Source organism: Podarcis melisellensis (assembly GCF_964234715.1).
Source record: "Podarcis melisellensis genome assembly, chromosome: 1".
Taxonomy (NCBI): Eukaryota; Metazoa; Chordata; class Lepidosauria; order Squamata; family Lacertidae; genus Podarcis; species Podarcis melisellensis.
This window is the reverse complement of record NC_138528.1, coordinates 102,131,415-102,154,397: the sequence shown is the minus strand read 5'-3', so window position 1 is coordinate 102,154,397 and position 22,983 is coordinate 102,131,415. Positions and strand designations below refer to the sequence as shown.

Here is a 22,983-nt window from a genome sequence, read left to right as displayed (position 1 = left end):
TTATGCAAATGGCTGTGGATGGATACAAGCCTTTATCCTACAGTTTTAATGCTTTAAACACTCCACAATGTAACTTTCCATTTTGATATTTAGTTAATTTTGCCTTTAACCAAGTACGCTCCTCCTCAAGACATCACTGTAAATTTCTTCATCTTTCTTCCCTAGTTCAAGCCCAGCGACGTAGCCGAGAGCAATCCCGCTCTGCCAGTGCACTGAGCCTCAGTGCTGGAGATGAAAAATCTGAGCATTCAGAGGCTGCCGATCAGCACATGTCCTATTACAGCAATGGAGGCTTCTTTACCACATCTACATCAGGTACAAGGGACTCAAGACTGCAATTGTCTTGCAGGGATACCTTTTCAGGTTGTGTCCTGCTATTTCAAGGCGGTGGGGGAGGGGGGCAAGGTTCAAAGCCTTGCCTTTTAATAATATTAACAATTAAATTGTAAAAACAAAAAAACATTAAGAGCATCTGTTATGGTTACTTTTCCATATGTTTCATAAGGACCAAAGACAAAGAGGTTTTGTAGGAAACAATTCTGTCCCTCTTCCCCCAGTGACATAACTACAAATTTGAATATTTATTAAGTTGGGGCTTCTTGCAAATCTGATTGTACAGGAGCATGGTGTGAAGGTGGCCAGGTTCTAAGTCCTTTTGGGCAGAAAATAGCAAGCGTTGGTCAAGCTGGGGGGGGGAGGTAGTTAGCACACTGGTAGAATACAGTTCTGTACACCAATATTCTTGCTTTTTTAAAAAAAAGTAGAACTATTTATCTAAAATGATACAGCCACATCATCTTTGCTGATTTACATCTGCTGTCACCATTCCCTCATAAAATGCAACCAAGCCCCATTTAAGTTTTATTAAAAAACAGCGAAATTATTGAAGAGAATCAAAGCTTCCAGCTCGTTTCATTATTCAATTTTTTTCATTTCCTTTTCCAGTGGACTACAAACACGCTAAAACTGTAGAGCTGCCACAACAACGGTCATCTTCTGTTGCTACTCAGCAGACAACAGTCTCTTCCATCCCCTCTCATCCATCTACTGCAGGGGTAAGGAAAATAAATTATCATATGGCAAGAGTAACAAGTACAAAGAAATAAGTTTCTGAATTGCATCGGGGAGAAAAACCTACATGTCTAAATTAATGGTCAGCATTGTTATCTTGAATGTACATTTACTGATGGAAAGAACAATAGTCTTATTTCTAAACACTCCTTTTCTTCCTCTAAAATATTATTTAATATTTATATATATATCTTTTATACCAACAAAGCTGAGCTCAAAGCAACTCACAATAAATTTTTTTTTTAATGACCAGCATTTCTACCACTATAATCATAAGAGTTCAATAAATTATTGCAATTTAATGCAAACTAAAGTTATTTTAAATGGTTTATCCTAACATACTGCATGTATGGTAATAATCCAACAACATTTATTCTTCTTTTAAAATGACCACCACAGAAGACGTATCGTGCCATGTATGACTATACTGCAGCAGATGCTGATGAAGTCTCCTTCAAAGATGGTGATGCAATTGTCAATGTTCAGGCCATTGATGAAGGCTGGATGTATGGAACTGTGCAAAGAACAGGCAAAACAGGCATGCTTCCAGCTAACTATGTAGAAGCTGTTTAAGCCAAAATGGAGGCAATATTCCATAAGACATTTTGACAAGGTAAATAAAAAGGCACCTCCCAAAATGGCTGCCCGCTATAATCCTTAAACACTTTCTCAGGTGCCTTATTATTTTCCCGTTGATATATGCATTGCCTTTTACACAACAAACATTCTCTCATTCTAGTCATCACAGAACCAGTGGGAAATACCAACATGGCAGCCTCCATTCACTATCTTAGATAATGTTTGAATACACAAGTCCATTTAATCAAAAGAGAATTGTTTGGCTCTCAGTTCCACTGTATTGTCAACCTCTTCGTTTGGAATCAAGTTCATAGTCCAAACTAATCTTATTCTTTTTTAATGAAACATCTAATCTGTGTTGGTTTTAATGCTTTTCTTATCAAGAGATATTGTGTTCTCCTGTGTTATTATAAAAATAGCCAAATGTATTTATTTCTGTTTCAAGTAAGCAATCATGTAAAGCTAACATCTCAAACCAGCCAAACTATATGTGGGAAAGCCCCTCCTCTTGTCTGCTTACAGAACGCTGATGCATGCCTTATTCATCTGAGTATTCTTTGGTCCTGGTACTGTGATTCCCTCTCCAAGTGGTGACTAATAAATTTCACAGCTCTGCAAATGTTATGTGCTTAATTTATGCTGGAGGTGGGGGGGGGGGGAGGAGAGAGAGAAATAGAACACTGGATACTCAATTCCAAATGGATGTGTGCAGAGGAAATCCAGAACCATGGATATGCACAAATGCTGCTAGCTCCTTCCAGTTCTTCCCTGTAGCCAACAGACTCTTGCTATTCATCTGATGTCATTGAGAGGAAAGGAACCTTAACTGAAACCATTCATCAACTGATGTATGCCTTGCAAATGTATCGCCCAGGACGATAGAGGATCAGAGTGCAATGGTGGTTTCACCCACAGTATACCACTGGAGTTGATGCAACTCATTCCTTCCTCAGTGCAGCAGAGGGAGGAACAAGCTGCATTAGCCCCAGCCCTGCAATGCACCAGGGTCCCACGAAGGTGGTTTGGGGCCGATGCAGCTTGTTCCTCCCCCTGCTTTTCAGCACTGTGCTGTACCACCAGCCAAACATCACGCTACAGTGATGCATTGCAATGTTGAAAAGCTTATCACCCAGCGAAGGGGAAAATATTTACTAACACACACCCTCCTCCCAAGAGCCAGAAGAAGCCTTCTGTAGGTTTCCCCCAAACACCTTAGGGCTAACATACCTTAGCACTGTCTCTCGCAACTGTGGTGATGAATGGTTTGAGTAGCTCCTGCAGAAATACCTCCTTCTGGGATGAGACAAGTTACACTGCCAAAGAGGAGCATCTTTCACCTGAAGAAATCTGAGAAATGCAGCTGCAAGGTAAGAGTAGCCACCACAGAAGGGTGGGAGTGAAATGTGGCCCATAGCGCACACTCAAACTGTGACTCCTTATTAAGCAGTTTCCCATGCCTTGGGAGTTCAACAAAGCCCCTACCAGCTCTACCAACAAACTACATAACCTGCCTCTTTTGCAATACATCCTCTCTTATCTTTATCTGCGTCTATATAGATCGGACACAACAATCAGTGGAATTCATTACATTAAAAACTCTAAGCTACTACAAAGTTTCCTTGATTTTGTATCTTAGCAGAAAGAATGTCTCATCAATCATTCATATTTTTCTGAGTAAAACACTGAAGAAGAAGAAGAAGAAGAGGAGGAGGAGGAGGAGGAGGAGTTTGGATTTGATATCCCACCTTTCACTCCCCTTCAGGAGTCTCAAAGCGGCCAACATTCTCCTTTCCCTTCCTCCCCCACAACAAACACTCTGTGAGGTGAGTGGGGCTGAGAGACTTCAAAGAAGCATGACTGGCCCAAGGTCACCCAGCAGCTGCATGTGGAGGAGCGGAGACACGAACCCGGTTCCCCAGATTACGAGACTACCGCTCTTAACCACTACACCACCAAATGACTCAAATCAACTTACAGACACAAATTAAATACTAAAACAAATTAAACAATAAAAACCTAAAAAACACACACAAAAGAAATCACTTACTGCAGCAAAACATTTTCCCTTCAGACCTCCTTCATATGCAAATATACAATGAAACAAAGACTCAACTGCCACCAGTTATCAGCTGAGAACCCTTCTCATATTGAAACCTGTTTGTATCTAATGTAGATTGGGGGGGGGAAGGCTAATTCTGGGTGTAGCTCACTGCCAGCATGACAGATTAAATGCTAGTAGAAATACATACTAACCTCATAAGTATCTGAAAGCTCAGCACTGAATTCAGTCAGAATAAATTATCTGTACATTGCCTTAAATCATATCAGGATGTTGATCAATCTACACCCACATACCAAACTGTAAGTTCTGGGTAGACATATAAGCATATATTTCAAAGAAAAATATTTAGAGTGCGCTCCTGCAACATGATGCCCTCCCAGAGTTTTAGGCCCAATTCCCATCAACCCCAGCCAGCAAAACAGCATGAAGAGGCCAGACACTATGTAACCTGAAACTAGCCCAATGAAGGACAAGCACTAAAAGACACTAAATAATAGGACCCTGCAAGACCTCAAGTGGGAGGAGGGTATCTCTCCAAGCTCTACTTAAATTCCCTTTTCAAAGCCCATTTCAACAGCTTTAGATGAAAAAGGAACTGCCAGATCCATTAAATCAAGACACAATTAAAACCAAGTTCTATTCAAAATACAATTCTAAATAAGAGTTCATTATTTTATTCATATATACATATATATTTATTTCCAAATAAGTGAAACGGATCCCATTGTTACTTCTCCAAAACGGCAAACTGTGTGCTTTATACAAACACAATTTTTCCCATCCAATGTTTTAACAAATCTAAGATCATAATTAATGTCTAGAATTGCTATTATCTACACATAATGTACAGTTATTTATGTCTAATTGACTCTGAGAGTGGGACAAGTATAACTCTGATAAATATAAAAATTCTGTAGCACATGAGATTTGAGCTTGAAAATACTGCATCAGAATTTCATACCGATATACATTTTTCTCCTTTTTGCATAATAAGTGCATGCAAAAATAGAACTGTGAAATGGTAGAAAAATTGTTTGGAAATACTTTTTTTTTTGAAGCACTAATTAAGTACAGTACATCTTAATATGAAGACAGATTATAGAGCCACTGTTTTCCAAAACACCAGTAGCAAAAAAGTTGGCATCACTTTTGGTAAATCACTCAGCATCTCAAGATTCATTCCGCATAGTGAACTTTGTTGTTGTTTTTAAATATAGGACTAAAATATAAATCTGCATTCAAAAATATAGTTAAAATACTCAGCAAGTTGATTTTTTTTGTGGGGAAACTGTGCGCAACAGCAATAAAAACACTTGAATAGTGAATGTACCAAACTTACTTATTAAGATATACAGACTGATGCCATACCTGCCTTGAGTGACGAAGATCTCTTTTATTCTTCTGGGATGTTTTTAAGTGAGTGTTCAGCTCAAATAAAAATAAAGGGGTTTTAGAAACAAAAATGCCTCACTATGAAGTCTTCTCTTCTAAGAGATAAGTACAGATGATTAAACAGTGCTTTCCCGGGTTGGTGACTTCCAACGAGCCTGCAGGTTTTTCATAATACAGTTTGTCATGCTATGTAGTTTCTCTTGCATTTCAAAGAGTTCACTCACTGAATAGTTGAGAAGATTTTCAGAAGTAAACTGCGGAGCAAGTATATCAATCTGGGCAAAAAGGTCTGTAGTTGATTGCTCATCTGCAGTGGAGGAAACTGGCTCGCTCAAGTCTAGGAAGAAAGAAAGTTCACACATACAAAGATTTCCTATTTAGAATCAAACTAGAGCCCTACTCAAATTCAACAAGTCCACAATTCTTATTTGTGCAACTACATACCATACTAACTACAGCCCTAATGGGTAGGTAATGCTAGAATGGTGCGTAACAGCCTTAATCATATAGGAGAAATTGCTTGCCCTTTTTGCACCAGCTGTGGAATGACAGCAATCACACTGCTACAGGTAATGTAGACAATGGATTTAACCTGGGAAGCAAACATACCCAGTCTGCATTCCAGTTCAGGCATCGAACCTGCACAATGGCAAGCAATATTTACCGGTTTCTGTTTTATCTTCATTTGTGGAACAGGACTTCTCATCAATGCCATTCATTGGCTTTTCTACATCATCCAGGCCAGGATTTTCTTCAAATCCACGAGATCGTACCTGCACATTTGGGGGAGGGGGGGACGAGATTTTATTGCAATATATTTCCATTGGAAGCAAAATTGAATACAGATGAGAAATATAATTTATAGCTAATTAATAGCATTCCTTCTACAACAGGAGGAGGGGGTGTCTGGTGGCCATGAGTACCAGGAAAGCTGCTGAAGTTCTGAATCAGTGTCTGGAACCAGTAATGGGGTTAGATGGCTGCTAACTGTTAAAAAGAATTAATCCAGACAAAGAAGAAGTGTTTCTGCTCAGGAGAGATAAGATACTATGCATGAGTATTATTCTCTGGTCTTGCAATTCATAGGTGCTTGCGGATCCAGCATTGTGTTACGCAATGTTGTAAGTCAAGCAGAATGTATTGTGTGGAGCAAAGTATTTTAGAATACACTATATCTCTTTCTTTGTATAATGCCATATCCCTCTTATATCTGCCATCTTTGTTACCGCCCATGTTGTCTTTAATTTCCCAGTTATGTATTTTGGAATGCTACTGAAGTTCAGTTTGTTTTAGCTGCTCTTACTCACCCTGAGTATTGCATATGCAACATAAAGGTGGGATAGATTTTTTTGTACAAAAAATAAATGCAGGACTACCTTGCAACTATAAGCTTACATTTAAAAAAAAGGAGCTGTACATTTTTGGAAACCTACATTCATTGAGTTCCAGGACATTTGAAAGACTGAGGGAAGTGGAGTCCAGTTCAAGATTTTTAAATTAAGGAAGGGGAAGAAGTGGGACATTGGCTTAGTGAAGTGTGACAGCTTTAGCATGGAGAGGGAAGGGAAGCAGGTAAGGGAAATGTGTTCCACAAGGTGTTTTATTACCTCCCATCCCCATGCTATGTGGGGTTTTTTCATAAAGGTGAGGAAGCTGACACCTTGCTCCTTTTACACTCTCTATAATCTTTCCTCTTTCTGCTGCATAGCAGTAAAGTCTTCAAGTACTAGAGCCTGGAAGTCAACTCTAAACCAGAGCCTAAGTGCTCTATAATACAGTGATTTCAGGAGGATAGGAAACAAGAAAAGAATATATATCTTTGTAGATATTATTCCATTTCCCAACAAATGCAAAACAAGAAGAGCAGCCTTCCCTTTCACCTGCTAAACTCAAAAAAGGCTCAAAGCTCCACACTGGTAAAGCCCTGGACAGAAACACTCCTTTTATGAATAGTGGATACATGGCAACATCTTGTTGTGTGATCCGACTTGTTCTTACTTTTTATTTTAATTTCAAATAGTAGTGATGATGATTTAAATCTGTATACTGCCCTATACCCGTAGATCTCAGAGAAGTTCACAACATAAAACTGCAATATAAACAATACAAAATAATGCCTCTTGGACTAAGTGTTCCGCAAAAAAGATTTCTGATACATTTCAGATTTTACTTATTTTATTATAATGCAAAGAAACTAACCTGTTGGTCATGGTATCCTTTAAGAGCTCTTTTAACATTGGATACTTTGGGAGAACGAATGGGAAGAGTTTTGATCTCGGCTGATGTCAGAGAACTCAAGTCACCTACAGTCCTGATGTTCTTTGCTCGAATGAGTTGTCCTAATCCCCTTGCCCTTAGCCAAATAAAAGGGAGAAGTGTCAGTCCCCCCACCTCTTCTTACGTAACATTCTATGGACAAGGTAAGAAAGACAACCACATTAAAATGCTTATCTTTGAAAGACAAGAGGACTCTTTTCAAAAATCATTTTTCTACTTTAACACAGGATTTCTACAATTAAGTTACCCAATATTCTAGTCTATGTATATGCAACTCTTCTACTTTCAAAGTGCGTGCATAAATCCTTTATTCAGGAGCTTGGGTGGTTGTGTGGGGAATTTGCTGGAAGAAAGGTGGGTCAGGCACTTGAGCCCCACCTCCAATTTCTCAGGATGCAACAGCTGTACTTCTGAAATTTGTATGTCAAGAAACACTGTGTGAAGGAAGACATGTTCTGGTGAGAATAAGGAAGACATTTGATTTGTCACTCCATCAACAGGAGACAGGGCCAGCTTGCAGCTTAACTTCTCTGCTAGGGAGGAGGTCTCAATCTCCCAGACCAAACTGGAGCTTCCTCCAGCTATACGCACCTATTTTTTAAACAACCCACCTATCACGCTTAGCGGGTAGTCAGATTAAAAAAAAAAACCTCTTTAGCAAAGTGAGATCAAATAAAGCACTGGAACCTCCTAGGAAGCCCTAGCTCCCTTCCTTGTATCATTCATAAGAATAAGGTCAACATCATGAGGTGCTGGAAGCATTCGCTTCCAATCTTGAAGTGGATGCTTATCTTTACAGGCCCATTTCAGCTGCAGTGGTTGCTATGAGGAAGAGAAGGAAGTTTGCGCCCAGGACTGCCCTACCTCATCCACATGTCTTCCAAATTCCTAACCAGGATGAGTGTCTGGTAGGCCAGAGTGGGATGGGATCAAGGAAACAAAACATAACACAAAAAGGAGAGAAGCATTGTGTTGGTAGCTCTAAGTGAGCAGCGCAGAGCCTTAAACAGCTCAGGAACACAATACTTTAAAGACTGCTTCTCCTTGTATAAACCGACCCAGATCCTGCAATCATCATCTGAGGCCCTTCTTCATGTGCCCCCTCCACGAGAGGCCTGGAGGGTGGCAACATGAGAATCGGCCTTTTTAGCAATGGCTCATTTATCAAATGCTCTCTCCAGAGATGCTTGCTTGGCACATCCATTACGTATCTTTAGGCATGGGGCAAAAACATTCCTCTTCTCTGAGGCCTTTGGGTTATACAATCTATGCCCCTTTAAACAGTGCACACAGTGGGTGGTGTTTTTGATGTTGTTACTATGTTATGTACCATATTTTTCCGTGTATAAGATGCCCCCATGTATAAGACGACCCCTACATTTTAAACCCAAAATTAAGAAATTAAGTTGTTTAGCGGTCACTTCCGCCAATCGCTCACCCATCTGCCTGCCACTGCCGATCACACACCTTGCCACAGCCACCAATTGTCTGCCTGCTCACCGCCACCAACAGCCCACCCGCCCACTTGCCGCAGCCGCCAATCACCTGCCGAATTGCTGCAGCCACAGCCAATCACCAGCAGGCCTTGCCGCAGCCACCAATCACCTGCCCAATTGCTGCTGCAAATCTCCAGCTTGATGCTGCCATTAATCACACGTACCCCCTCTGTATTCACTATTCATGTATAAGACACTCAATTTTCCCCTATTTTTTTAAGCAAAAAGCATCTTCTTCTACACAGAAAAATACGGTATTTTTCTGCTTTTATATTGCAAATATCCTTGGATGAAAGGAGGTATAGAAATTAATTAATTAAAATAATTACACCTTGAAGATACCCTTTCCTTCCCCCATACCCCCCAAGCAGTCTTCTTTGTCAATAATACTTCAACATTTGACACAGGAATCTTTCCCAGTGACTTCCTACTTACCAAATATTTGAAGTAATCTGAGGCAAAATTGTGTCGACAGGCGCTTTACAGCCCACTAATGCAGGATATATGCATTCTGTAGGACTTGGTAGTGGCTCCTTGACCATTTCTGTGATCTTAAATAATACAGAAAATTATTAATTTGACTAAGTTTAAAAGCTGAATACAGGAGAAAATGGAGAAGATATACATAAAGCCGAAGCAAATCTTACTAAACACTTCTTTGAGCTCTTATATTTATGGCTACGAGATCCTGGGGACAGAGATCCTTTGGTTGGAGTAGTAATAAGCTGGATAGGAAAAGAGGAAAAAAGCTCTCTCAGGATCATAGGAATTACCTAACACCTTATGACTAGTCTTATTAAAATCATTTGCCTAAAATGGGACAAAAACTAGTTCAAAGGAATGGATCATGCTACTATCGACAGCCAGTACTTCTTCAGTAAACTAAATTAGTGAACCACATTTAAGAAAATGGCATGCTACCCTGCCATTTTTACTTCCCTGAAAGTAGAGCCGAAAATAATCATATAGTCCCACACAAGTGGGTGGTTCCCCACCACCAGCAGATGTCACATCACATACTGCTCTGGAAGGTCCACTGACCTACAGGAGTGGTTTCTGGTGGGGCGCAAACAGCTAAATTAGGATGGAGGGAGGAGCAGAAAAGGCTTTCTACTTGTGCACAGAGACCTCAAAATCCAAGCCTCAACTCTTTTGTATGATTATATGCAGCTTAGTTTATTGCAATGTTCTTCAATGTCACAGAGATCATTCTCTCAGTAAAAATAAAATAAGAGAAATCCAGATATTACCTTGGCTTGGTGGTTAGGTGAAGATTTAATACTTCGGAAAGACTGAGAACCATTAGAAGAATGGGTTCTAACCACAGGACTTCGCCTGTCAATGTCATCTGCCAATTCTTCCTGGTAGATCGGATTGGCAAAGGAAACTCGTCGGCTCTGTTCATAGAAATTCAATGGATTTTTAAGAACAAGGTCTTATACAATAAAGATATACCAAAGCCACAAAAGTGTTGACTGATGTTCAAGGGAAATTGATTTTTTTCTGCAAAGTAGTTAGCATTCATATATTTTCAAAACAAGACTGACAAACATGATATAGAAAGAAGCATTAAGTCAGTACCGCTGATTTAGACCCATACAATATACCATAAGAGGTCCTCAAAGTGTGCCCAAGTGCACATCCTTAACAAAAGGGGAAATCCCTAAAGCAAAAATAAGTTCTAGTAGTCGTGACTAGGAAAAGGGAGTGAGCCTGCAATGGCAAGTGACATAATTTTAACATAGTAGACTTGAGTTGCAATGCAATGCTTTGCATGAGTTTCCACTCTATAGCTCAGTAGACATATATAGGATATACTGTAAGAAACTTTGCACAACTGTCTACGTCTGGGTAACACAGGAGACATGTGGCTCCCTAAAAAGAATAAATTATGCATTTCTCATGTTCAGATCTGGTTGTGAACTATACTGCACTTTTGAGACCTACTGATCTACATTAATCTCTGGTTTGAATGAGATAAACTGGCAGATTTCAGCAATATTTGAGATATTTCACATGGTGAGTGCAGTGACTTGACTACTAATTAAAAAAAACTATTATTTATTAATCACCTGCCGCACATGAGCAATGTACAAAATACAATGAAAACACAACACACACAAAATCAGATAAATGCAATATAAAGTAGGCAGGTGCCTATGGATAGCCCGAAAGCAGAACCTGAACACAATTTTGTTCGTAGGAATGAAAAACTGTAGTACGAAGCAATCCAGAAGCCTGACTGTGGAGCAAATGATGATAAACATCAAAGGCTAGTAGATGGTTTTAAATGATACACGGAGTGAGGCATCAGTAGCAACAGTGTGCAACACTGATTAAGAATGGTCACAATTCAAGGCACAGTGTGTGGGAGCTGGGTATTTGGGAATACAGGATATTCCATATTCTAAGTTGCACCACTGAGTTTACAGGTGTTGCTATAACAGATGCCCAGGTTTCTAGGTAAGTTAGATACATTATATTAAGATAAGCAGCTTAATCTCTTACAAGCAAAAATAAGCTTCTGAATTGACAAAAGACATTTCCTCCACAAAGATTTAAAAGGCTACTACTAAAATGAGGCTGCATTTTAAATTGTATTTTTAACCCGTATTTTAATTAACTGACTTTTCTTTTTCTATTACATTTTATTGTAATTTTATTGGTGTTACCTGCCCTGAGCCCAGTTCTGGCCAGGGAGGGCGGGGTATAAAAGGAAAAAAAAATATTTAAGCCTTAAAAGGGAGGGAGATATGAAAAAATCATGGAGATTTTGTAGGTTTTAGCTCTTATTAAGGAAGAAATGGATACTGAACTGTATAAAGGATATAGATCCAATATGGAGATATTCACATATAAATTTTAAAAAGCCACTTCAAGTACCTTGTTTGCAGGTGATGGAGAATCTTCTTCTTTTTGTCTTTTTACACCTCTCTTTAAAATGCTGGTAGAGGGAGAAGCTGATGGAGACCAGATACAGCGTGCCTGCACTCCATTAGGGCTTTCACTAATCTTGGCTACAGAAAGAGCATAAATTTCCTGAAACTTTAGAGGGGAATCTGAGCTATTTTCCTTCTGTACCAAGGCTGAGATTTCATGTTCTACTGATCTGCTGGCTATATCGCTTTCTGCATCCTGTTCTTGAAGTTCTGGTACCTCTGTTACAGATACTGGTGTCTTGTCTACAACATTCTGAACGATGTCAGCTTTTGTTTCGCTGGCCTTTATTTCTTCAGGTTGGTTCACACTCATCTCTACGTCAGTCCTACCTTCTGGATGACCATTTTGATTACTATCTCCCGTTTTTACAGCACCTGGGTCCGTGTCTGCTTTTAAGGATGGACACTGAACAATGTGTTCTACTGAATCAGAGTCTACTGAACTTGGTTCTGAAGTTGCTTCAGCCAAGCCAACACAATCCAGATTTTCTGCAACAGATGTGTCACTCTCATCTTTGACACGGGATGATTTCTTGAGTTCCTCTTGAGTTCCTAGCAAATCCTCTTCAGATCGGATACCCTCGTGTGAATCTTTCAGGGCAGAGGAATTGCTAGTGGAGGACAGTGGTGTGCTCGCTGCACAAGGTTCCATATTGAGCCTTTCAGCAAACTGAGAATCAGCAGCAGGAGGAATGTTTGGCAAAGCCATTGTTGATTTATTAGCCATCTTTTTAGACTCTTTTAACTTTAGTTCTGGGCTACCTTCTTTTTTGGGGCTACCTTCTTTTTTGGGGCTAGCTTCTTTTTTTATTTCAGTGATAGACTTTCCCAACAGTGGAGATGGCTTCTCACCACAGCAGTTACAGCTCTTTGATTTCCTTGTCCGCTTGCTTCTTTTGTGCTGACATTCACTTGTCTCTGAAGACTTCTCCGGTGAAGAAGAGACACTGATAGCAGCAGTATAAGCACCACTTTCCAAACCTTTGTCAGGGGAATCAGAACATTTATCCATAACTGTTGTTCTCTGCCTGCTTTCTAGAGCTGACTCTGAAGTGGAGCGTGTCAGCATTCTGGCAGCAGTTCTCTCTGTATCTGAAGAGTCTCTATAAAGGGAAGTGTCCATATCTTGCTCAAGTCCTGAACATTCACTAAGTGGGAGGGTAGTTCTCTCTCTCTCTTGACCAGTAACACCAGACAGTAATGCTATTTCCATGTGTTCATCAGAATGCATTACATCTTTATTTTCTGGTGGCATGGTCTGGATTTCTGTTGCAGGTTTTGCATGAAACTCTTGGCTTTCTAGCACTTCCTTCACCTGGCTTTCAATTGAACTGCTTTCAAGTGAACTACTTTTATTTTTCGATCTTCCTAACCTTTTCCTCTTGGTTCCTTCTTCTCTTGTTTCAGAACTATCAGACTCTGAGTTTTCTATACTGGTAAGTAATCCCTGTGAGGTTCTTCTTGTCTGATACCGTGGAAACCCTTTAGGTTTCTCACCAGTTGTTTCTGGAACAGAATCTTGCAAGTCACTGATGTCAGATGATTGACTTCCTTCAGATTTTTCATTACTTATGCTAGTTTCCTCTTGGATAGTTCTTGAAACATGGGAGTCCTTCAAGATCGTACCGTCTGCAGTCCTGCTCCCATGTACATTGATTTCTTTCTTTATACTTCCTTGTGCATCTATCGTTTTATCAGGAACAGATTTTTGCTTTTGTGCAGAAGCCTCTTTACTTTGTGAAATCTTCTTTGGCAGAACCTTTTCACCATCTTTACGCCCATCTTTTTTCTGTTGACTGTTCTCTTTGTCTGGACTACCTGAAGCGCCTTCTGCAGTTTCTGGTTTTCGTCTTAAAGAACGTCTTAACGCTTTTGGATGAGGTGAAACTTGTGGACTTTGGCCAGCATTAGATATTGTAGCTGCTGCTAAAGTCAGCTCTGGAGGGGTATTCTCTTTAGAATCTAAGTTTGCTCCTGCTTTGGTCTCTGCAACATTGTCCAAAATTTGTTTATTTTCTATTGTACATCCTACTGCATTCAACTCAGAAACTTGAGAAGGGATGTCTAGCAAATATTCTGGTTCTTGTATTTCACCAGGCAATTCACACTTATCTTCTACAAGGTTGGCAGGAGACTCTTGCATATTTTTCTCCTGTTGCAACTGTGATATCTTTGATTTTTCTTCTTCTGAATTATCTGTTTTATTTTGCCTAAGGCTTGACTTTTTAATCCCAAGTGTACTTTCAGGTTGCAATTTTGAATTAGCCTTATTTTCATTTTTCAATCTTTTGACTTTGACATATGTCTCCAGTGCACCCAAGATTTCTAGGTTTGACCTTTTAGGCCTGGGGGTGGCTTTTTCCACTTTGTGTTTGAATGTGTTATTATTCTCCACATCTGGAATTCCTTTGAAAGAAGCATCTGAAGCAATCATGCATTCCTGTTTGGCTAATAAAGGAGTACTTGCAGATGTTCCAGACACAGTGAAAGTTGTAGGACTGAATGGTCTGTTTTCTGAACTATTAAATTTTTCCAGAGTTATGAAAGACTGTCTTCTGCTTACAGGCTGTGGGGTTCCTGAAATGACATCACTAGAGGCAGAGCTGCAGCTGCTGACATTAGAGGTACATTCATTTAGAGAACAATCCAATACTGAAGTCTCCCCTGGAACTGATTTAGGAGCACATGTTTCCAATTTCTCACAATTTGGATCTAAGCTCTGTTTGCCAGAAGTGGTAAGCTGTTCAGCGTTGGTGGAATTATTGTTCTGTGGAAGTACATCTGCCTTCCCACTTTCAGTTCCTTCATGGGCAATGCCAAGCAAGTCACTTGCTGCTTTTTCATCCTGCATTGAAAATAGCTTAGTGTCATTATACATTTTTTGACTATACTGCCTAATTCACATCCCACCTTTCCTCGAAACTCAAGGCATCCATACAGCCAGATCTATTTAACTACAGCAAAGTTACTACAGCATGCACCTTCAGGCCATATCCTTGTCCAACAGTTATCGTAAAGAAACAAAAGAAAGAAAGAAAAAGTCTTAAGAAAAGTCACTAAATCACTTTGGATACTTTTCCTGTTATTTTACCAAAATTGCAAGCATTACAATTTAATTGTGTTTTTTGCAATCCCAGAATTTGCTCCACCTTTTTGTGGCTGTTACACTTGGTAAGGATATGTTTCAGCAGCTACATGTGCTTTACTCCAGCTATACGCTACATCCCTTTCCCTATAAGTCCTTTAAATATATATATATATTTTTAAATGCCATTACTATCAATTCCCAGCAACTGTCAGCATATGAAGATACCTGGGGCATTGTTTTGTTCTCTTCCTTCTCAGATTCTTCCTTCACATCCACAGAGGCTGGCTTATCCCTAAAATAAAGGCAACTTACTTAGATGCACGGAAAACTCAAACATTTTACATTTCAAAGCACTGTTGGTCCCTAATACTTACGGATAATCTTCCTGGCTCTGTGTATATTGGGAAAACAAGGTAGTATCTTGGGATGCATCAAGATTATTGTACATTGTAGGAATATCAATCCTGCAAAAAATAGAACTGGTCAACATTCCAATAAAATGAGTAGTCCTAATACATTTGATAAAGAATGGCATTTTAAGCTAGCAACTGTTCAAATTTGAAGGCTTGCTCTAGGGCCTGTGTAGGAACCATTCTACCCAGGGGTTGCACAGTGAGCTCCCTTATTGGTTACTGAACCTAGCCGGACAGAGGAAGTGGGACCAACTTGGAAGCTCTTCTTCTGCCAGCTCTTGGCCATGAAAGAGATGAGCTACCTAGAAAGTTTCAGACCTGGTGGCACACAGAAAAATGTGCATTTCTTGACTCTTAAGTTACTAAGTTACAAACCTTTTAGTTCTTAGCACTTCTTTTTGGTGCTCTGTCAACACTCTCTCTTTTGTTTCTGGAGGAATAAACACAAAGTCAACAGTATTTTCCTCTTCCAGGAGCAAGTTTTTTCGATTTGTCTTTGTCAGCGAGTTTTCTAGTTTCATCTGCTTCATGAGAAAAAGTAAAAATAAAGAGTGTGAATAATTTGCAGCTTATGAACACTAACAGTACATATCAGACAATGCTGTAAACCTTGAGCTGTGGCTGAGTGAAAATGGTTTCTGTTCACATCTGGGGATTCTGTCTATAATCAATTGCAAATTCCACCGCAATCTTCAAGTGAGCCCCATACTTACATGATTCAGCTCTCCTTATCAACAAGAAAAATAACTGATGCTTAGAATAGAAAAAAATGGGTATTATTGCTGGAGATGTAATTGCCAATAAGAAACCATTTCATTTAATGAACTGATGTCTTACCTTTGAAGGTGTTACGGGGGAATTAATACTTTTCTGCTTTAGTTCATTGGTCTGTGCCAGCAAGGAGTCTCTTTTCCCACTAAGATTTACTTCTATTCCACTTATCTTTGCATCCCACTGGGAATTCTCTGTTTGCTGTAACAAAATTAAAATTTAATAAGAGTATTATAATACCTTAATTGAGTTCTTACTGTAGTTCTTACTATTAAACTACAATTCAATAAGAGTAATGTACTATTACCACAGAATGGCTGGGCTCACCCAGTCAGATGGGTGGCATATAAATAAATTTTTTATTATTATTTCTTCAGTTGCTTTTTAATGAAAAGTAACTCAAAGTGACTTACAAAAATAGCACATAGCTGAAGAACAACATGAAACTAAAACAAAGTGAAAGCTAAAAACACATTCATAGAAGGGCAGGACTAAGAAAGCCCATCACTGAATGAGGCCAAAGATAATTAAAGGCCAAAGGTTTGGTGGAAAAGAAATGTTATTGCATGCCACATTGAGAACATTTCATAAATGGGGACCCACCACTGAGGGGGTCTCTTCTCATGCCGACACCTTCTGCATCTCTCTTGGAGGGACACACAGAGAAAAGTCTCAGAATAACGAAGTTCATGTGGGAAGAAGAGGTCCTAGTTTCACCAGATCAGATTGTCAGAAGTGCTGTCAACTAAGTTTCTCCACAGATTTATTTGCAACTACCTTTAATAAACAATAAAACCCCACTACACTCCTACTTTAGTAATTGTAAACTGAATGAAGGTGTGCATTTTGACCTATTTACTCAGAAAAATAAAAAGGTTTACTACAACCAATGCCAAACCCTAATACTTACAGAATCAGAGCATGTCCCGTTACATTCTCCCACTATGTCCGTGTTTTCAAAGCCAGGCAACGAGAGTAAATTTTTTTGCTTGGCTTGGCACAAAACACATCTGAAAGGAAGCAATCATGAAAGTTGCATTTAAAATCTTTGAATCCGATATTCAGACTTGGAACAATTAGTTTTTGGCACCATGTTTACACTTGAAAACTTATAAGCAAAGAATGAAGCTTTGAGTTGCTAGCTACAATGCATTTTCAAGATGATGCAGCTTGGTATTCTATATCCAAACCCAAACATTATGCAAAACTTTCACCTGTTTTGATTGTCTGTATATGAATTCTATACTAGTTTATTGTGTGAAACGCCAAGTGAAATATGAAATTCTGGAGGACAAACAATACCACTAGAAGGTACCTGGTATTTATAAGCTTGACCAGAGGAGTGATAGAGAAAAGGAGAAAGCAGTTCTAGTCAAAAAGTTCCATCTGAAGTCCTTACATGAAATTTTGTATAGGAAGGCTTACACAAGAGGCAGGGGTTAAGCTACCCTTTCCTCTACCCATTCTTCTGCTCAGATTTGCAGTGTCTAAAGCAGGCTTCCTTAACCTTGGCCCTCCAGATGTTTTTGGCCTACAACTCCCATGATCCGTAGCTAGCAGGACCAGTGGTCAGGGAAGATGGGAATTGTGGTCTCAAAACATCTGGAGGGCCGAGGTTGAGGAAGTATGGTCTAAAGAGTTCTTCTGGTTTTTAATTAAAGGAATTGTCATAGTGACCCAACCCCATGTCAGGACAGTTATGATATAGTTGTTTTCATATGCATCTACCGTTTTTCAAGTTCCCCCAACAAAATGCTTCCAATAGAAGTGCTTCATGACTGGAAAATGGATAAGAATGCTTTTAAGATTGGCCATGAGCTGGGATGGGGCTCGACACAAGTAAATGAGTTTGTCCACAAGTCTATGGGTATATCACAAGCTACAAAATTCTTACTTTAATTCTTCTGGGTATGTCAGCACTACAGCTCTACCAAATGTTGCATTCCAGAACTGAGCTGCTTGACTACGTAGCTGTTTATTCTTGTGCAAAAGTATTATGCACAGCAATGGAGAAAGCTCTTGCAGCAGCTCACTGTCAAAGGATCCAGCATAGGAAGACTGAAAACAACTAATACTTTCTGCCAATAACTTTTCAAACTGGAAAATAGAATAAAAAAATGTATCAAAAAGGTTATAGCTGCAAAAGGTGTTAACAGCAGATAATGGGCTAAGCATTGTCTACTTAGTTACAATGTAAAACTTAAAGCAAGAAGGCCAATAATGTAAGGAAGTTCTTGAAACGCTGTTTACAACCCCGGAGCCCTATTCTCTAGGATAGATGGCACAGGAGATCATGGCAAAATCCTACACTAGACCCAAATAATGCATAATGAAGCAATTATTTACTACAAGTTTTTTCCCCTCCCCAAACTCCATGCACTGATTAGGCAATTCCTTGCCTGGGTTTAATCATGCAACACCCACTTAATTATGAGGAACTAGCGAAGTCTGTGGTAGCACAACAGAGATGCTGGTAAAACACACACACACACACACACACACACACACACACACTAACTATACACTATGTGCAAGGGCAGCTCCTTTTATGGAATTATGCTACTAGGCTGCATGGTATTAAAAAATGTATTCAAGAGACAGAAAAGCTTCCCACCACCACCAGTCCAAATTACCTTGTTGTTGAGCCCATTGGTCACTTTAGATGCATTAGTGGACCTGATGGGGGAAAGGAGATAACTGATGAGTATTCATATAAGGAATAACCTCTGCTTCTTTATTTCTTTATTTACTGGTTACAGCATTCATATCCCCTTAGCCAAAAAAAGCTCTGGGAGTAGCTTACAAAAAAAGTTTTAAGACTATGCCTGCCCTCAGGCGTACAATTAGTCTTAAAAATAGATTCTGTCAGATAAGGTACAATAAAGGACCTACCTTATTTTTATAGTTTAAAATTGTAGCAAAGTGTTTTCAATAATGTTTTTAAAGCTGTGACCTCCCCTTTATGCTAAGATGAAAATCAATCAATCAATCAATCAATCAATCGCAGGAGGAAGCTCAATATAGGAAAAAACTAAAAAACTGGATAGCATTGTAATTTTATCATAACCATAACATTTATACACATTTAAAGAAACACACCATTTTGGGACAAATCAAACAGCCAACCAAATCAAGGCTGTCAAGAGTGAATTTTCAGTAAGCAGTTGATTCTAGCCTCCTGTAGCTTTTAGGGCTATGCACCCAAACTGAGCAACTCTCAGTTTGATCAATGATGAGCTTCGGCCTACTGACCAAACTTGTATGTTGATAGAAAGGTAACTCTGAAGCAAGTGGTGTACTTTCTTATTTTTGGATGAAGCACACATCTCTTAAGGAGGCATCATTTTTTTAAAAAAAAGTATCGCTTCCCCCTTCTGTGTCATAGGAAATGACATCTCTTAAAACTGTGTGCTCTCTGCAGTTAATACTTGTGTTAAATATATTTTTAAAAACAGCTGTAAAAGCAAAATTTAAAATTTAATAAATCTGATTACAGATTGCAAATGGAACTTTTGCATCAAGGTGCTACGTAAGCTGCTATCCAACTCTCAATGCAGCATCAATAAAGTACCTCTGGAACATCATTGGACTAGTGGTATAGCCATGTAGGTTTCCTAAGCTATTTCAATCACATGTATGAAACAAGTTAGCCATAGTAACGAAAGTAGTATACAACTGCAAAGTCAGTACTGCATAGCTATATAGCAGAGCACTCACTTTATTTTTTCATAAAATGCTGATAACGGTTTCGCAATAGTTCTGAACAGAGGTCTGATGACTGAAGGTAGGGAGATGTGGCCAATGATATTTTGAAGAGCACCAATAACGGAAGTGTTGATAGAGGTCTTTCTTTCAGGGCTGGATTCCTTGGACACAATCATCTGAAGTGAGTTTACTAGTATCACCGAAAGTTTAATTAAGGACGACAGCTTGCCAAGGGGATCTTTTTTCTTTTTGGACCAGTCTGCAGGCATCTGTGGGGCTAAGGATCAGTATGTTAAGTTGACAACATTTATTTTAGCAATTAAGGTAGTTTATATTAAAGTTAAGGTTTAAATAGCAAGGACCACCACACCTGCATCTATTTATAAATACAATTCCTCCTTTCCCTTTCCATTGGAACATGCCGAATATTGAGAGTGTTATTCAATACTACAGCTATATTCCTTGTATGAACCTTGTAAGAGTTCATATGGAGATCGTGTACTCCCTTCCCTTTTCTGCTCCCATATTTTAAATTCTAGAACATGAAGTAGCTGTAATTAACATCACAGCAGATGATTAAGGGCAATGGGATAGGATGAAGGAATCTTCACAGGAGGGAAAAGTACATGTGATCCTAATGGCCTGCTCACCTCTTAACCATGTGCAACAGCCCTTCCAAAGGAGGAAGGCAACACAGCAAGAAAGCCTATTCTCCCATGTAAGGGAATGGTGCACACACATACAGCCCAGGGACTCCTTGCAAGTTTCAAGACCCCCCCACTCCACACGTACCCTGCCTCCCATCATGACAAGCATTTTACTTAAAGTATTTAATAGCACAGCTGAAGAACTTAATCCAGACTAACTTTAAAAGTAGTTCACTGCACTGCTGACTTCAGTAGAGGCTTCAGAATTTATGTCAAACTACCAAACAACACGTGTCTATACAACTTTAAGAAACTTGTTACTAGAAGTCTGAGCACAGCGCTTAATCAACATAATCAATTCAACTGTCAAAACAGTAAACCGACCAAACATGTACAGCAACTCAGCAGCTCTCTGCTTCATAATACAGGAAGCCTAGATACATTTGAAATCAATATTATGAATAGCCTAAGAAACAACACTCAAGCACAAGAAGAAGGTAGTAGGAATAAGGAAACCCCAATGATGCAGAAGCACAAAAAAAACCTTTAGGAAAAAAAAACACTGAGGGGGGGGGGGAAATCCTGAAACAGTCAAATGAGGACTGAGCAGGCTCACTGGGCAAGAAAAGCTGACTGACCAGGTGTGGAGGTGAGGGAAGAGAGAGGAAGTATCAGAAAATCAGGAGAAGGAATGGAATGAACCACTCCCCAATGCAACTTTTAGTTGCAGATTCCACTTATTATCCTTACATCTATTTGATGGTTGGTATTTAGTGCCATAAGGTGCAAAATTGATGCAGTCAACCATAACTGACGTGATGTGAGCGAGGCCATCCAACATGGACTGATTCTGAAAGAAAAGAAATATATTTACCACATCAGTATAGAATGAAAGACAAGGGATAGGATTTTTCATAAGCACCAACCATATTTTGTATTAAGAGCAACCTATACAGCCATACCTCGGGTTACAGAAGCTTTGGGTTGTGCACTGCGCCGAACCCGAAGTACCGGAACAGGATACTTCTGGATTTTGGCGCTCGTGCATGTTCAGAACCACTAAATCGCGCATGCGCATAAGCGCAACCTGCGTGTGTGCAGACGCGGCGCTGTGGGTTGCAAACTTGCCTCCCGCACAGATCACTGTACTTACAATATCTGCTTCATCTTCTAATCCAGATATTATTTTAGCACAGAGTTCTTCACAGCATAGATTATCTTCTGCTGTTGCTACCAGCAAAGCACAACGGGCAAATGCTCTATAGAGCTCTGACCAGGAACGGAGCAATGTTTTCATTGTAGGCTGTAATGAAAGAAAAGAAGCAGAGATCACAGTACTTTCTGGTCTAAGATTACTGCTACGCACACTTCTTTCTTTTTTTAAAAAAAAAATCCAATAGTTTCTTACCTGTGGAAATTCAGAACATGGGAATATGGTATTCACAGGGAGCAACAATGCACTGTAAAGTGCACTGAAATTATGTTCCAAAGCATCACCTTGATTTACTTCATTTGTCTAAAGGGAAAAAAACAACAACTGAACTTTATACACTCAAAGAAACCTGGTATCCTTAGCTTTGTTTTTCTAAAATATTTTTCACTTTTACTCTAGACATGCATCATCATTGAGACACATGGGAATTCTGGCTTTTTGTGTCTGACTGGATCCGAGATCATTTTACAGACACTATACTTTTAAAATGCAATTCCAGCAATGTACATTATTTGGTATTTCCATGTACAGTCATTTAGGTAGAACCAACACACTGTACCTGGTTAATCCACTCAGTTAAGGGGTTAACTATAATACTCCACATTCTCCAGAGATGTTCCTTATTTTCCAGATACTTTGAGCTTTGGTTGACAATTGTGAATACAGACTCACTAAAAGTCAGAGGAGATGTAGGGCCAGACAAAACACATCCTACAAGTGATTCATAGTTCAAGAAAAACCTGATTTAAAAGAAAACAGAAGAAACACTCAGCAACTTCAAATTATTTAGCAACTACATCATTCAACAAAGTTGTAATAACTTTGACTTATAGATTGAGGAGGGAAAGAAAAATATTAGTTACATTTTAAAGCAGAAAATTATGGTAATCAGATCAGCCCAAATGAATTCAGATATTAGGATATATAAATACCAGGGTATAGAAAGCTTTGCTCTTAGTACCTACCTTTCATCTTGAACATAGCATTTCAACAGATCTTCGTGGAAAGAAAGCTGAATTAAAAACAATGCTGGAGTCCCCTGGCAAGGAAAAAAGCCACAGTACTTATTCAACAAGTCTGCTATGTTTGGCAATATTTCAGAAATATATGGCTCTATTCTGTCTTATGTATTCTATCCCGTATAAGCATCAACAACACCTGTTTGCTGGATTAAGCTATAGGGGTCAACAATTATGTTTCAGTTTCAAGGAACAGATCATTGCTAAATGATTCAATCCCAAGATGTGATCTGTGTTCACTGTGCTCATATGCAATTACAAAGTGTGACTGGAAAGTTCGGTGAATGGTCACAGAAATCAGACAGCTAGAA

At 39.2% G+C, this 22,983-nt stretch overlaps 2 protein-coding genes and 1 long non-coding RNA gene across 53 annotated transcripts in view; 2 read left to right on the top strand and 1 right to left on the bottom strand.

Moving 5' to 3' along the window:
- NEB (nebulin) overlaps positions 1-1,709 on the top strand; it is a 153,449-nt gene extending 151,740 nt beyond the window's left edge. For all 50 annotated transcript variants that reach the window (XM_081927821.1, XM_081927807.1, XM_081927808.1 and 47 more), the window contains 3 exons: positions 166-315; positions 946-1,055; positions 1,471-1,709. In XM_081927821.1, the coding sequence (XP_081783947.1) occupies positions 166-315; positions 946-1,055; positions 1,471-1,644 (434 nt within the window). In that variant the 3' untranslated portion in view covers positions 1,645-1,709. The remainder of the gene's footprint in view (positions 1-165; positions 316-945; positions 1,056-1,470) is intronic.
- Positions 1,710-2,317: 608 nt separating this feature from the next.
- LOC309380344 lies at positions 2,318-6,524 on the top strand. The gene is made up of 3 exons (XR_014172841.1): positions 2,318-2,354; positions 2,425-3,017; positions 6,001-6,524. It is a non-coding gene; the product is annotated as an uncharacterized lncRNA (long non-coding RNA).
- RIF1 (replication timing regulatory factor 1) overlaps positions 4,359-22,983 on the bottom strand; it is a 33,122-nt gene continuing 14,497 nt past the window's right edge. The window contains exons 16-35 of one of the 2 annotated variants that reach the window (XM_081928204.1): positions 22,619-22,692; positions 22,213-22,393; positions 21,849-21,956; positions 21,594-21,743; positions 21,191-21,290; positions 19,806-20,070; positions 18,722-18,764; positions 17,983-18,185; positions 16,999-17,098; positions 16,155-16,289; positions 15,693-15,841; positions 15,279-15,368; positions 15,130-15,196; positions 11,761-14,661; positions 10,128-10,274; positions 9,525-9,602; positions 9,313-9,428; positions 7,304-7,457; positions 5,769-5,877; positions 4,359-5,441 (exon numbers count right to left, since the gene is read on the bottom strand). In XM_081928204.1, coding sequence (XP_081784330.1) covers positions 5,221-5,441; positions 5,769-5,877; positions 7,304-7,457; positions 9,313-9,428; positions 9,525-9,602; positions 10,128-10,274; positions 11,761-14,661; positions 15,130-15,196; positions 15,279-15,368; positions 15,693-15,841; positions 16,155-16,289; positions 16,999-17,098; positions 17,983-18,185; positions 18,722-18,764; positions 19,806-20,070; positions 21,191-21,290; positions 21,594-21,743; positions 21,849-21,956; positions 22,213-22,393; positions 22,619-22,692 — 5,391 coding nt within the window. In that variant the 3' untranslated portion in view covers positions 4,359-5,220. The remainder of the gene's footprint in view (positions 5,442-5,768; positions 5,878-7,303; positions 7,458-9,312; positions 9,429-9,524; positions 9,603-10,127; positions 10,275-11,760; positions 14,662-15,129; positions 15,197-15,278; positions 15,369-15,692; positions 15,842-16,154; positions 16,290-16,998; positions 17,099-17,982; positions 18,186-18,721; positions 18,765-19,805; positions 20,071-21,190; positions 21,291-21,593; positions 21,744-21,848; positions 21,957-22,212; positions 22,394-22,618; positions 22,693-22,983) is intronic. The other variant, XM_081928205.1, reaches the window with a different exon arrangement.